Here is a 16,268-nt window from a genome sequence, read left to right as displayed (position 1 = left end):
GGTTGTGAGTGAAGGCCTATGGTATCATAGCCAAACGGAGGCTGGTAACTGTGGTTGTGAGTGAAGGCCTATGGTACCATAGCCAAACGGAGGCTGGTTACTGTGGTTGTGAGTGAAGGCCTATGGTACCATAGCCAAACGGAGGCTGGTTACTGTGGTTGTGAATGAAGGCCTATGGTACCATAGTGAAACGGAGGCTGGTTACTGTGGTTGTGAGTGAAGGCCTATGGTACCATAGCCAAACGGAGGCTGGTTACTGTGGTTGTGAATGAGGGCCTATGGTACCATGGCCAAACGGAGGCTGGTTACTGTGGTTGTGAATGAAGGCCTATGGTACCATAGTCAAACGGAGGCTGGTTACTGTGGTTGTGAGTGAAGGCCTATGGTACCATAGCCAAACGGAGGCTGGTTACTGTGGTTGTGAGTGAAGGCCTATGGTACCATGGCCAAACGGAGGCTGGTTCTGATTCAGCTGGAAGCCCAAAGGAGGCAGGAAACAATTGCCACGCCTCCCACCCCCCCACCGCCAAAAAAAGTATTTTACAGTAAGCTAACAAAACAGTCTTCTATTACTGGAATGGTAGTTGTTGAGTAGCATGTCAATGTGTTTAGCATCAGTCCTTTCTATTACTGTCTGTGCATGTATCTGTTTACTTGTTCTTTAAAATTGTGGCGTCAGATCCAGACAAAAGTCCTTACTTCCATCTGGATCCTGGGAGAAGTTAGGGTAGATGGGGCATGCACTGGAACAATTTCATCATAACAATTACCCAGATCAAAACACCTACAAACAGGGTCGGTGGAAGCTTCAGGCAGGGTAGGCAGTGGCCCAAGGTGCCAGAAGTGGGCAGGGAGGCAGAGTAGCCGGTAATGGCGGCAGTTTTGAAAGGACGGATGAGATGAGAAGTGACGCGGGTGAGGCACGCAGCTGGAGGGCGTTTTCCGTTTTTTTGGGTACGTATTTCTGTGAGGAGCTGGGGCTGGATGTCGTGTGCGAATTGAGAGAGATAGAGAGAGTGCATGTGACGACATCACCGCCTAAGGTGGCTAGACACCTTTCTACCGGCACTGCCTGCAAACAGGTTTGGCATTAAGGAAGCTATTCATCCAGAGTAGACCCGAAGCCACTGGGAGATGAACATTAATGCAGGTTAAGTGGGTTACATCAGCAAAGAGAGAAGGGATCCGAGGTGAGATTCAGAGACGCGCAGGGCTGTTAACTCATGAACCCATTGCAAAAGGCTAAAAGCAAAGGGACATCTTATGCTGCGTGAGTGTTGCTGAGCACATTATTCTGTAGCTACCTCGCTTTTCCTGGCTTTTCAAGCAAATGCATCCTTCTCCACTCTGTTTGTATTCTTTACCACTAAACTTATTCAAGCAGGCCCAATTACGTGACCCCCCCTCACACACAAAGTACTGCCTGCATAGAGAGGCAGAAGTTTATTTCAGCCTGCAAGCAGGGCGAAAAGGCTTGAGGTCTTAGCCCAGCATTCATCTGAAAGGCTTCAGTGCAAGTACAGGCCTGCTTCTCATTGTGGCAGTTTAAAAGCCAGCTATTCACAGCAAACATACAAACAACTCGTGCTACATTTTTCTATGGTGGTAATTTAGGTTTTTTGGGGGGGGTTTGCCTTTACTTTGCTTCTGGGTGGGAAAAAAAAAATGGAAGCAAGATTGTATTCCACAGAGAAGCGCAGGGCACAAGAAGCTACTGTGTCCCAACAAGGCTCCCGAGGCCTCCTCTGCCCCACTTCAGTTCTAAATAATTTGTATGTTGTGCAATTTACGTCTCTTCATCCTGTCTTATTAATTGTCATATGTTGCTTGCTGTGTATTTGGCCCTGAGCCTTTGACTGGATGGGCAGCTTTCACATGTAAATTAATACAATAAGTAAATAAACGGAGCAGGAACCGTCGGACTCCCAACTGGTGTACCTGCCACTCTATTGGCACGCCAAAAATAAAATGCCTTAATAATCAGTGACGCTTCCAGGAAGGTGATAAAACACCAGACTCTCACCAGCCAGTTCAGCCTTCTTATATTTTCTCTAGAGCACAGTCTAGAAGTCATAACCCAGAGGAAAGCAACTCCTCTGATCCCCCAATTCTTGCTCCCTGCTCCCTACTCTGCACAGTGCTTCTCCAGCCAAAGCTGCAGTACAGTTAAAAAAAAAAATCCTTCCTGACATTACACAGGGTATTATGCATTTGTACTTATATACCGCCTATGCAGATGGCCCTGAGCGGTAAACACAAGAACGTACATAAGAAAGCTTGCATAAATATATCCGACCAAAACAAACAGAACCTGAAATTAGGCCTCAAAGGAAAGCTGCCTCAGCAAATGGCTTCTAGCATTGATTTATAGCAAACATCGTTCCTGAGGGAGAGAGCTCCATGAAACTGGTGATGCCATAGAGAAAGCTCGCGCCCTTGCAACTGCTAGACCAGCGTGATGCACAATGAGGACATCTAACAAACCACACTCTGATGACCATAGTGAGCAAGTAGGCTGGTAAACCCAAAGCATTTTGTTGATCTGTGGAAAAGAATCAAGTTAAAGCAGTTTATGCGTCAACACTGCAGTCTTTGAAGCCAACAAAGATCATATAAAGTGGGTGAGATGTGATTTCTCATAGAAGAACCAGAAATAAGATGCGCTACAGAATTCTGCAACAGTTGTAAGGCTTTCAACGCCGTTGTGTGAAGGCCAAGGTACAGAGAATTGCGATAATCAAGCTGCAGTAAAATCGAAGCTTGAGCTACTACCCAAAAATCCATGGTTGACAAAAATGGCTTCAGCCCCCCGTAGGATCCATAATTTAAAGAAACCTGATGGTATCACTGACTTAATCTGATACTTGAGAGTCAAGCCGGAATGGATACATGCTACTGTATTTCCAAACTTTTCACAAAAGGTGAAAATTGAATATTATTCTCCAACTGCTTTCTCTGGGTGGGGAAGGGGGGACTTCACTTGGATTTCTGCGCTGAATTCTAAGGATTTCAGTTTTGGCGAAATTGAGTGCTAACTTTGCTGTGTGTCACCCCTTGTCTCACAGTGGACACACAAGAAATTAATGTGGAAGTGTCAGTCCACGTGGATGCCAATTGGATGTCAACTGCGAAAATTCTATATCCCCCGCAGAACCCAGCCAATGTTTTGCATATTGGTGACATAGATATTAAACAACATAATAGCAGACAAGGCTGAGCCCTGCAAGGCACCTGTGCCAACTGGATGCCAAACAATTTGGCTCGTTCTGCACCATATTTATTATGTTTCAGTCACTTAAACGGGATTTAAACCAAGTTAAGAGTTGTTCCTCAGAATCCACATTCTCTAAGACGGTAAAGAAGGATTTGATGGTCGATGGTATCAAATGCAGAAGAGAAATCAAGTGCGACAAGCACATAATTCCTTCATTAAGATCTTTTCTTATTGAGTCCACAAGAGAAAGTAGGAATATTTCTGTACTCGGCGATTTTCTGAAGCCAAATTGAAAAGGGTCTAAAATCTGGTGATCTTCTAGAAAATCAGTGAACTGTTTAAGGACAAAGGACTCCAAAATTTCTGCAAGAAAAAGTAAAGAAGAAATCAGCCGAGCAGTTTGCGTGAGCCACGGCATTTGCTTTCTCTTGCTTTGGAGCTACTTCTGCCTGTTACTAATGCTGCATTCAGCCCGAAAACGCAAGGCAAAACAAAGGAGCCACCCTGCGGCCCCTCTGGATTCCCAGTGGACGCTCACGTTCAGCATGGGATTCGATCGGGAGAATCGTCCCTGGGGAGGAGGCTGGAGAGGTGCTGCCGGCCTCTCCCCCGGACTTTGTCCACCTCTTTTTCCCCCCCCCGATCGTTAGGGTTCCACCGGCGAACCCGGCTGCCTCCAGAGACCAGGACGCCCTGTCAGGAGGGGATTGTGCTGAGACGCCGTTGACCTGCGATCCCGAGCAGGGTCAGGACACCCTGTGAACGCTGGAGAAGACGTTGGAGATGGAGGTTTTTTGATCTCGGCTGAACATGTGCCAACCCCTGCTACAAGTCCTTTGAGAAACTATTCTGTTTCTGTCCCAGTAAGATGATCAACTGATCACCCTTGACTCTATAGACAATACCAACCAATACCAACCTTGACTCTATAGACAATACCAACCAATCACTACAAGGTTTTTACTTCTTGTTAAACTTTTTATCTCTCCCTCTAACTCTAATCCCAGTTAGAATAACCCTGTTTTATTGTACTTTTTCTTCTATGCACTTGTTATACTTTTGTAATGTATACTCTTACGTTTTAGCTATGTACGTTATAATGTATTGCTCACCCCCTTGTTTTATGTAAACCGACATGATACGAACTTCCGTGAATGCCGGTATAGAAAAACACAAATAAATAAATAAATAAATTTGGGAGGCACCGCCATCACTGTGCAATTGAATCATGTTGTTGACAGAGTAAACATCATTGAAAACAGAGTTATCTCATTGGAAAAATCAGAATCGTTTTTACAAAAAGAGATAGCGAAAGTTAAACAGAGTGCTCAAACTTTGAAGCCTGCTCAAGATCAGTTGAGAAAAGAGAATCAATTGCTTCAGAATAAACTTGAGAACTTGGAAAATGTAACTTGTGGGAAAAATTCCCGTTTTACAAATTTTCCTAAACTTAAGAAATATCTTTTGGGAAAACCTTAAGGCTCCCGAGGCGGCAGGACCTCCACTATCTAAATCATAGTATCTGCCCCCGTTTAAGAAGAAAGAAAATCAGGAAAAGTGCTCATGGCAGGGATCTCTTAACTAGCAACATTTTTACAGGGTGAGCAGCCTTCCTGATAATTCAGACAATGCTGCTGCTTGAACTGCTTTGCTTTTGGACTTGCTGGTAGAAGCAGTCCTGCGCGTTTTGCCTAATCTCTGTGTATCCGTACCGCGGACCGTAAAAGTTGGGGCCCAGCGTTGGCTGTCATCTGAATCCAGTTCCCCTTTTTGCCCCCACCATCAAAGCAGAGAGCAATGTTGCATTTACTGCTTAAGGGTGGTAATCACCATGCCTGCTCCGTGCAGGTGGATACTATCACCAGATAAATTTGATTTTATGTATTTTTGTATTTAATTTCAGTACGGTTATATATATATGTACATTGCCTGATTACTTTGTATGAAGCTGCGATAAATTAAAATAAACAAACATGAATAATAATAATAATGCACCCTTTTCTTCATTTCCAACCTCTGGCCTTTAGAGACCCTCAGTGTTTATCCCATGCCTTCTTGAATTCACCACTTCCTCCGGAAGGGCATTCCAGGCGTCCACCACCCTTTCCGTGAAGAAACATTTCCTGGCGTTGGTTCTGAGTCGTCCCCCCTGGAGTTTCATTTCATGACCCCTAGTTCTACAGTTTCTTTTCCAATGGAAAGTGTTTGAAATTTGTGATGATGATTCGATGAGTGGCTTCATCTACATTATTACACTGTGAGATAGTCGAGCAAACTTTCTAGGCTGGAGACATATTTTTTTTTTTTTTTCAAATGGAGGAGTTGGGTTCACCCCAAGTGACGGACCCAGGCTGAGCCGGGGATCATCTCTCACCCCCATTCAACGTCCCCATTTTGTTGCGGCAATGTTTTTGTATCGGCAGCAGCCCTTTAAGACAACGGCAGCACCTTAAGGTTGGGGCCACCATCGTGTTAAAGGGCTGCCCGCTGCGTTCTTCTGTCCCATGGTGTTTGGCCATGATATTTTTTGGGGGGAGGAGCCCCACTATTGCGGCGACACTCCCCCCCCCCCCCCAATGATAGTGGGACCCCGTCCCCCAAACAAAACTAAGTAGTGCTTTTTTTTTTTTTTTTTAATACTCATCCAGATAACCGGCAGCAAAGCCGACACTTAGCCGGATAAGTGGCACACGTCTGCTACACGCGTGTATTTGCGCTTTTAATTTTAAACATTCATGCGTGGAGCTTTCAAATGCACATTTTTCTTAGCCCTCTGCTTTTACGTCCGCAAATTTTAAAACACGCGCGTGTGACAGAAATTACCAGCTTTATCGAGTCGGCCACCAGTCTGCCCGGTCCATCTTTAGGTCATCGAGAACCTTCTGCTTCTTCAGCCTGAAGCCCCCCCTCTCCAGTTTACCCCCACCCCCACCCAATCAGTATTGGGCATAAGCGACTTTCATGTTCACTTACGCCAGATAATTAGCAGCCAACGGACCCACATGGGTCGCTTTGGCAGCTTCTAAAATTGCAGCTCATGCACGTAAATGTTGCTCCTTCCCCACTCCTTTTTTACATACACTATTTTGCTCACGTTTGCTTCTTTACCCTCATCTGTTTGGGTTGGTAAATAGAATACAAGTGAGCCCAAGCTATTCCACTCGCCTAAGTTCTAATTTTGTATTTGCAACTTTTTAGAAATTCACCTCTTAAGGCGGGGCGAAGTTGGTCAGGTGCGCGCTGGCCGTGTGAAGAGCACGCGTCGGGTATCGGTGGAGGAGGCGAGGTCGCGGCCATATCGTCACTCCCGGTTCGTATGGGATAGCCGAGTGTGGGGCGTGAGGCAGTGTGCATCTCGGGGGCGGACGTAACCTGGATCTGGAGCCAGTGACAGTGCATCCATGGCAGGGCGTGCATTGAGTTGGTCTCTATCAGGAGTGGTATTTGCATTATGAGACGACTGTATTGCCTCAACATCTGACACCTCCTCACTGTACTGGGACAGTGCGCTGGAACACACAGCGGAATGGCTGGTACGCCGGGCTGGATCCTCTGAGGAGATTTGACTAATCCGGTTCTCCTCACCATCCAGTCCTGCAACCATTTCAAGGATCTCAGCCTGAGCCTTTGCTACTGCTGCTTCCTTTTCTTGTTGTTAATACGTCTAGGTTAGCTTCTAACTCAGTCTGCTTGCGTGTAGCCAGTGGCGTACTAAAGGGGGAGACACGAGGGGGCAGTCCACCCCAGCCGACAGCCAGGAAGGGGGCGATACCCACTGTTCCCTCTAAACTGCGTGCATGTGCGGCTGCACACAAACATTTGTGCAAGCAGGACAACAGGGAATAAATAAATACACCCCTCCTAGGGAATATTTACATAGGCAGACCGGATCACATCAGCCTGACTCAGACTCACACAGTTTATTAGGACTGCAGGTCTGGGTGAGCATTAAAAGATATTTCCCCTGACAAGGGAGTGATAAAGGGGAAACGTTAGAGGGTGACGGGTTAGGGAACGCCTGCCAGGTGAGTTTAGTTTTAATAATTCCTCAGGTATTCTGAGGCTCCCGGTGCCAGTTTTGCAAATAATCTACTTCTGGGAGTTTGATGCAAGCTGGTCCTGTCCCATCGTGAAGTGAAACTCCCCTGGACTCTAGTGGAAGATCACTCTTCATGCCAGCGATGGGAGCCTGAGGGAGATGGCTGTGTCCTGCAGGATCCGGCAGCACAGCTGAACATAAAAAGCTTTTTCAGAGCGCGGAGGGGAGACTCTGCCAGGGCAAAAGAGAAGCCCTTAAGTGTATCCAAGGGTACTGGGAAGGGCTGAATGCAGGAACACCACGGATTGATTAACTAGAAATTCCCTCTCGTCTCAGCTAAGGAAACTCCCAGCCTTCAGATGGTACAAGGGAAAGAGAAGAGAGAGTGTAGGGGAGAAGCATTTGTGTTTTGTCTCTGCTGCAGAGGAGAAGCTGTTTGCACAACACCCCCCCTGCATGGAATGCTTGATTAGTAACACTGAGGGAGAAATAATGCAGAGGAACAAGGTCAAGTGGAATTTAAATTCAAAGAAAGGCGAAGAGAAAAAAGAACAGAAGAGGTTCTGTGACTGGCTGGGACACTTTGTGTCTAGCGTGAATAATCTTCTGCCTCGGCACATCTAACCCGGAGAAGCCGGTCGGGGACGGGTTTGCACCTCCTCCCTGCAGCCCATCCATTTGCAGTGAACACGCGTGGTTTGAAAAACCTGCTTTTCATAAATCCCCCTACCAAACACACAGACAAGCCGAGGAAAAGTGAGGATTTCAATACAGATGCTCCAGTGTCCCCACACGCTGTGCCACAACCAGGTCTGGTTTTCAGGATACCCACAAGGAATATGCATGAGGTATATTTGCATGCACGGCCTCCATTTAATGCAAATATATCTCATGCACATTCATTGTGGGCAGGGCAGCCGGAAGCACTAGGCGGGTTAGGGCTGGGTCTAGGGTGCCGACCATTGTGGGGGCGGGACCCATGTTGGGCCACGAGTGGCAGCGGCAAAGAGGATTGGAGATTCGAATCTCCACTGCTGCTCACGGCCCAAATATCTGAGAGGAAGGACCGGGGGCGGGGGGTGTATTGACAAGACCGGGGGGGGGGGTGGGGGGGAGAGACCAGGGACCGGGGTGGGCGGTGCAAGGCAGAAGGAGCCTAGGGTGCCTAATCTCCCTTGCACCGGCCCTGATTGTGGATGTCCTGGAAACCAGAGCCGCCCACCCCTGCTCTGATAAGGTTTCCTGACCACCTCTCATTCAGATACAGAGACCTCCGTTCTGCAAATTTCCTGGGCTGCACAAATGGAAAAATCTTGGTAGATGTTTGATACTTGGCATTTTTACTCAGGATCTAATCCTGGGGTGCTCAAACCATCCTCCAGGCCTCCCCCCCACCAGCCATTCGGGTTTTAAGAACATAAGTACATAAGAAATTGCCATGCTGGGTCATCAGTAGCATGGGATCTTCTTAGTGTTTGGGTAATTGCCAGGTACTTATGACCTGGATTGGCCTCTGTTGGAAACAGGATGCTGGGCTTGATGGACCCTTGGTCTGACCCAGCATGGCAATGTCTTATGTTCTTATGTTCTTAAAACCCGACTTGCTGGTGGGGGGAGGCCCGGAGGATGGTTTGAGCACCCCAGGATTAGATCCCTAATGAAGATGAATGAATACACTACCTGTGTATGCAAATATTTCTCGTGCATCTTCATTAGGGATATCCTGAAAACCAGACTGGCTGGGGGCCCCCCTAGGACCTGTTTGAGCACCTCTGTTCTAATCTAATCGCATCCCCATGACCCCACCACACACTGTAAGCTGAGATACGGGGGGGGGGGGGGGTGTCATTTTTCAAATCAGGGCCTTAACGCCCACGATAACGCATGCGATAAATAATGTATCACAAGATGCGTATGCAAATTTGACAAATTTAGTCAAGTGGGAGAAGTTTGGGTGGAGTAAATGAAAATGAGAGAGAGAGAGGGGAAGACAGAGCCTCTGGAGAGGTGCACAGATTGGTCACTTTTTATATCACTGTTAGGAGGGGGCATTCTGAACTTGGGGTGAGGTTTTGGTGGTGGGCTAGGTTTGGGGGTGGGGGGCAGGTTTACATACACAGTAGACATCAGTAAAGATTTTATGTAATATGGAGTGATGAAAAGGGACACAAAGATGAGATTTGTACAATGTACTCTCCACCTAGCTTGATGCACTCTCTACCTAGCTGCTATCAGGCTAGGTTGAGAGTACATTGTACAAATCTCATCTTTGTGTCCCTTTCCTCCCTCCAAATCACATCAAATCTTCACCGATGTTTACTGTGCTGCTTGTACCTCTGACTGTGCATGTAAACCTGCCCCCCCCCCCAAACCTAGCCCACCACCAAAACCTCACCCCAAGTTTAGAATGCCCCCTCCTAACAGTGGGACATATTTAAAAGATATCTTTGAGAAGTAATAGGCATAGAAGACACTGAGATGCCACCAATAGCAAAGATATTTTTTCTTCCCAGGCTTAAGAAATCTCTTGAACAAGATGGGGAGGGGGGACGACGACTCTGATTCCAGTTAATGAACAAGAGGCCTCAGACACTGAACTTGCAGCTCCTGCAACATTGATTGTCAGCTTAGCCTTAGAGCCAGACAGAGAGTGGCTATCGAAGCTTTGTCTTAGAAAAAGAAATGTGGTAATTTTGGGATGCAGTGTTAGGGTGTTTCCTGACCTTGCGAGGGAGACACAGAAGAGGAGAAAATCTTTTCTCCTCATGAGACCACAGGTATTACAATTGGGGGGGGGGGGGGCTTTTTTTTCCTGAAGTACCCCTGTAAGTGCTTAGTAAAGCACGTGGGAAATTCCTATGTATTTTTGACAATCCCTCCCCCCCCCTCAGCTGTCTCAATTCTTAGTAGGGAAAGTAATTCCTAGTCCCACAGAGCCCAGAGACAACGTATAGCTCTTGAAGTATATACATTCTTGACCTACTGAGCAGTCTGTATTTCCTTGATATTGATATTTACAAATGTCCTTAGGTTGTGTATCTCCAAACCCCCCATATCTGAGGGCTTGATTCAGGGCAGAGTCATTGTTTTGTTTGAATACGATATTTCTGTTTCTGTATTTCATGTCAAGGTTTGTCTTGTTTAATGCATCTAAAAGTGCATAAAGAAATAAAAAAAACAAACAAGTGGTGCTCCTTACCCTATTTTAGGGTTCTCTGATGAATGTACTATTTTAGGTACTCACATATTTTTATTTATTATATATTATAATAATATGTGTGTGTTTGATGTGTTGATCTTTATTTCCTACCAATAACGAGAAAGTACTGAAAATGAAAATGAGTTTAGTCCTTCATTGATTAGAGCGCTGAATGCAGCTGATTATAGGGACTTGAATCCTGAGATGATCTTCTGGGGAGTGAAAATGAGGTTGCGGAACTCTGCCGCCTGTGCAGATCACGGGGACAGTTCTGCTGTCTAAGTTTTGCAGTTTCAAATACCAGCAGGGCTGGTTCCAGTCTTCACCCCTCTCAGGTAGGTGCAGAATGAGCAATAACCATAATAATACCTAAAACAATAACTTTTATACAGCAGTGCCTGGTTCTTTACACATCATAGACAAAAGGTAATGAAGAATAGGGAGACCAATCTATTTACTACACTAGCAAAATCGTAAGTGTCAAAAAGTGAAAGACAACCAATTTCTGTGAACAAGTAAAATCCCAAAGTGACAACACAATGATTAAAACTTCTAAGAAAATAAAAAAAAAATGTTTATGGAGGCATCAAACGGGGCTTTGTAGTGGTCTCAAGCGCTTCAAATCATCACCACACCAGCCATCATCTGCTAAAGTTTGGTTTTTTGGTCATTAATTCCAAACATTATTTCAAAAAATGATATCTCCTCCAAAGCAATCCACACGGAGAAAAATGATAGACTTTACAGCCTTCAGAATGACTTAGCTTATAGAGTTGTTGGATGCTTCTTTAAACAACCTCAATTCCTAAGCTGAAGACTCCAAGTGATACTGCAGCTTATTCACATCAAATTCTCCTACAGTGAAGGCTGAAGAAGCAGCCAACATTTCTATAAGCTAAGTGGAGCACTCAGTAGCATCCCAGTAGCCTTGGTGGGAAAGTCAGCGTCATCCACTATTGTAATGGTTTCATGACTGTGAGCAGATGATCTCAGGGTAGCTCTGTAATGATGGATCTGCATTCATCTTAAGTGCATACCTTATCAGCTCCACAGAAAAAGAAAATGCCTCGTCAGTGGAGCATAAAACCACCGAGCCCAGCTTCTCTTTAGTCTTGCTGGCAAGGAATGGCGAGTCTCACTCAGGGGCCCATGCAAAGCAGTGCACTCGGCCGAACGCACTGTTTAACCCGTAGTTGGATGCGCGACCACATCCAGCCCCCCCCCCCCCAAAAAAAAACCAATAGCGCTCATCACATGGAAATGCATGTTGATTAGGCTATTAGTTATTCCCCCCAGATCCAAAAAAATAAAAATGTGCACCTGACCCGCATGTTTTTACGCTCAGAAATTAACGCCTGCCCAGAGCAGGCGTTAATTTCTGAGCAGCCCAAAAAAGTGTGCAGAAAAGCAGAAAAATACTGCTTTTCTGTACATCCTCCAACTTAATATTGTGGCGATATTAAGTCGGAGGAACCAAAAGGTTTAAAAAATATATATATTAAAAAAAAAGTGTGCCGGCGGTCAGGTTAGGAAAGGGGACGCTCAAATAACGAGCATCGGTTTTCCTAACCCGCTGACAGCCACCTCTCCTGGGCACTCATTTGTCCCTAGTGCCTCCTTGGCAGCGTGACCCCCTCATTTAAATATTCAATCTTGGGCCCAAGAGAGGGGCTGGGAAAACGGGCACTCAGCACCGAGCGCCTGCTTCCACGCTGATGTTTTGCATCGGCCCCTGGGTCTTTCTACCTTTGGCTTCATCGTACTGCTTGGAACACCTAAGGAGGTTCTTTAGAGCAGGCCTATGAGATTCTGGTGTATTTGGCACTGTGAGATTGTGGAGGGCGCTCTGCAGCAGATGCTGCAGGAGTGTATTAAGATTCAGCCCTTTTGGATTCAGATCTGGGAGTTTATTACAAAACTTGTACCTCTCCGCATGCTTATTGCCTTTAACATTGTTAGTCTATGCTCTTATGATCTTCATGACATACTTACCTGCAAGCAGTGTAGATGATTTAAGTATTCTCCTTGCACACATATTGCCAATGCTGTTGGAAAGCACGTTACTGGTGGAATATTGTATGCATGGTTTATAGGTGTGAAGCTGCTGTAGCAACTAAATTGTACCAGAAAAAAAAAACAAACAAGTTTATGTTATATGGCAACCTTTTGTCTAATTTTCTATGACGGAGATCACATGGTTTCTTTATTGTCAGTGTGAACCCAAAAGTTTGGATGTTTGTATAAAACTGTTAATTCATCAGTAAAAAGCTTGAACTCTTAAAGACAAAAAAATTGTACTTGCCATTTTTCTCTTCTCATCCTAGTCGGGTTTTATAAGGTGAGGTCATGCATTTGCAACCCACCCCCCGCCCCAGACCAAATAAAACGGGGGAGAAGAACGCAGTGGCTCTTATTAGAGTTTTGCACCGGCAGGCAAGAACGGAAGAAATGATCCCGCGGTACTTTTTGTCGGAGAAAGCGGCAGGGCCGCGCCTCCCCCCGGGCCCGCGAGGCTGGGCTCACCTGCACGGGAGCTGCGCGCGCGCCTCCTCCCCTCCCGCCAGCGCGCGCGCGCGCGCTCCTCTCCCAGCCCCCTGAGCCGGCGCGAGAGCGGCTCCCACTTCCGGGCTTAGAGCCGGTATCTTTTTTTCTCTCTCTGCCCCCCTCCTCCCCACTCCGTCCCGGCAATGAGCCGCTCGGAGGACGAGAAGCAGATGGAGCTCATGGCGAGCTTCAAGGAACAAGGTAAGGAAGGGGCGCGCGCGCAGCCCGGACAAAGGCAGGCCTGGGCTGCACGAGCGCGAACCCCCCCCCCCCCGATCAGTGGGTGCGCCCAGTGCATTAAGCGTTCCCTCGGGGACACAGCATGGGATGGGCTGGGGGGGAGCCGGGACTAGAGCCCGGGAGCTGCACTTCACCTTTCCAATGGGCGTGGTACAAGAAGCCACGCACCCTCCCGGGGAAGAAAATGTCAACTAAGTTTAACGATATCCAGCAAATCAGGGGCTGTGGGTATTTATTGGAGAGGCTGGGGCGGAAGCATGCGTGGAAGCACAAAGACATGGACTAGGGTTAGCTTCTGCATCAACAGGTGACACGTCTGGCACTGTCAATGACTTGTCTGGCATAGTGCAGCATGCATGCATGACAGCTGTGCAGTCCTGCTAAATTCATGTACTTTGTGTTCTGCAACTACAAAGGACAAAAAAACAAAACAAAACCCCAAACCCAAGTGCTTTGCCTTGAAAACACTTTTGGGGGTTCCCAATATATTAAGACTCCCATTGCATACGACTTTAAGGCTTTATGAGTCACATCCGAAGAGGTAGGAACACCAGAAATGCCATGCTGGACCACACCCGTGAGCCCCTGAGCTCAGCATCCTCTCTCCGACAGTGGCCAGTCTGGATTCCTTGGAAGCACGCAGCAGATCCAAATGAGGAGATTCGTTTCCAGGCGCATGAAATGACAATCCCCACATCTGCCAGCTTAATTCTATTTTGATTGCACTCCTGCCTTTTCATTGGTACCGTAGGCATTTCCCTGTTCCCAAAGGGCTTACCATGTAACAGGCCAATGCAATAAGGTGTGTTAGCCAGCGCGTACTGTTAACCCTCAGCTGTACGCACGTTTTTGTTTTGCGCGCAAATTTTACAGCCAACGCAGCAAGGAGTTTTGCGCATGAGGAACGTGCACGCAGCATTGTGTGTTTAAGTTGGCACCCTCGCGTGGAAATCATTAGCTATTTACCCCTTGGTGCAGAGAGGTGCACTAGCATGTATGTTTTCTTAGCACTGGAAACTTACAAGTACATTTTCAAAGGGCTAGGCGTGTAAAAACCGGGGTTTACGCATGTGGCCAGGCCTTGCGCGGAAGTGCTGGACCAGGGAAAAAGGGGCGGCCTGGGGAGGGATATGGGCGATGCGGGGGGGGTGTGCCAGGACAGCGCCTTTAGCCGTTATCTCAGGGAAGCGTGCACTGGCAGCCCGCTGGCGCATGCAGATTATTTCTGCTCCGGAGGAGCAGTAAGTAACAAAATAAAAAAAAAAATGAAGGGTTGGTAGGATTAGGTTAGGGGTCGGAGAGGGGGAGAGGTAGGAAGGGGTAGGGTTAGGGAAAGGAAAGTTCACTCCTTAATTGGAGCGGACTGGGAGGGAACTGGGGAAGGCCCTGATTGTGTCACCGTGCAGAAATTGCAAAAGTCTCCCCCCCCCCCCTTGCATGCGCTGGGAACCGCATGCACCTGGATGCGCTTGTTATAAAATCTACCCCATATTGAATTATGTACGTTAACTGATGGTAAAAAAAAATGTAAATGTGAATTGAAATCTTGGTTGGTAGAAATGCCTCTAATCTATTGTGTGAGAGCTATGTAAAAAAAAAACAATTTTTGGTATTGATTGAGGAAAGCTGATAATTTAATACGAGAGAGTACTGAAATTTTATTGTAATATATATTTGATATATTCTAATGTAAATTTCTATTATTTTACATTATATGTATGTTAATTTGTAAACCATTGTAATCTGTTTGGAAAGATGGTATATAAAATGTGTAAATAAATATATAATACCCTACCATTGTAAACTGAAAAAATTTGGAAGGTTCTTAAAACATAAACCGTGCATTTTCCAGTTTGCGTGCATTTTTTAAAACTCCCATCTCCTTACTGCATCAGGGAGTTAAAAAATGAGGCTTTTTTACTTTAAGGAAGTGTGCACTGAATTTCAGAACACAGTTGTAATGCTCAGCTTTTTGCATTGGCCCTCAAGTAAGTACCTGAGGCCATGGAGGGTGAGGTGGACTTGCCCAGTGTCACAAGGAGCGTGCGTGGGAGATGCAGGATTTGAGCCCTGGCCACACTGGTTTTAGGCCTGCTGCTCTGACCACTGGGAGCCGGCCTTCAGAAACTTGTCCAGACATTTTTTTTTTTTTTTTGTAACCCAGCTGTACTGTTAACCTTCCCTGTATCCTCCTGCAGCAAATTCCACAGTTTGGTTGTGCGTTGACTGAAAAATGACTTTCTTAAATTTGTTTTAAGTTTGCTGCCTGTTGGTGTGACCCCCCTAGTATTGTTTGATAGAGTAAGTGACCCTTCCTTATTAACCTGTTCCTCACCACTTATAATTTTCTAAGTCTCATTATAGCATTGCCGTCAATGCTTATTTAGTGCACGGTCTTCAGTGAAGTTGAGCAAAGTGAGTGAGAATTTTAGAAAAACGTATGAGTAAGACTATTCAGATAAAACCTGTAATAAAAATGAAAAGCAATCCAGCATTGTAAATGTGCAATTCTGAGAATGAAAGGAAGGTCTCCTTCATCCCTTCTGCAAGGGTGAGAAGCTCTCAGCGCCACGCGTTCTTAACTAAGCTGAAAATAAACACCAGCCTGGCTCAAAGTGCAGTGCAGTGTTCCCTGACTTCGCTTTGTAGTTTGTATTCCGGAGTTGGGCAGAGTTGAGCTCTGATGAACCTTTGCTGTGATTAAGCAATGGAGAAGAGAGGACCTGACAGCCAGTCAGCAGTGTAAGAAGTTAGCCCTCCAAAAGCTCGCCCTTACTGCTTGATTGACCTTTGTTTTAGGATTAACACAGCAACTGCCCTACTCTGCCCTTCCAAGAAAGAGACCAGTTCTTTCCTAAGAGTCCCTAAGTGCTTTAGTTTTTTTTTTTGGTGAGGGGATGGTGAAGCAGCAGCTTTGGGTCTATGGGGTCTCCAGCTCATTCGCCCTCTGCCTTAGCTTAGAGTCACAGCACTGTGAGCCATTTTCCTCCCTTGTCCCCCCTCTTCCCCCTCCCCATTTTTATTTTCTGTAT

The 16,268-nt window shown here is 46.3% G+C and overlaps 1 protein-coding gene across 3 annotated transcripts in view; it reads left to right on the top strand.

The window, feature by feature from the left end:
• Positions 1 to 12,919: 12,919 nt before the first annotated feature.
• SHTN1 (shootin 1) overlaps positions 12,920 to 16,268 on the top strand; it is a 237,435-nt gene continuing 234,086 nt past the window's right edge. For 2 of the 3 annotated variants that reach the window (XM_029610484.1, XM_029610482.1), the window contains exon 1: positions 12,920 to 13,197. In XM_029610484.1, coding sequence (XP_029466344.1) covers positions 13,140 to 13,197 — 58 coding nt within the window. In that variant the 5' untranslated portion in view covers positions 12,920 to 13,139. The remainder of the gene's footprint in view (positions 13,198 to 16,268) is intronic. The other variant, XM_029610483.1, reaches the window with a different exon arrangement.

This window comes from Rhinatrema bivittatum, chromosome 7, assembly GCF_901001135.1.
Source record: "Rhinatrema bivittatum chromosome 7, aRhiBiv1.1, whole genome shotgun sequence".
Taxonomy (NCBI): Eukaryota; Metazoa; Chordata; class Amphibia; order Gymnophiona; family Rhinatrematidae; genus Rhinatrema; species Rhinatrema bivittatum.
This window is presented reverse-complemented; position numbering and strand designations above follow the sequence as displayed.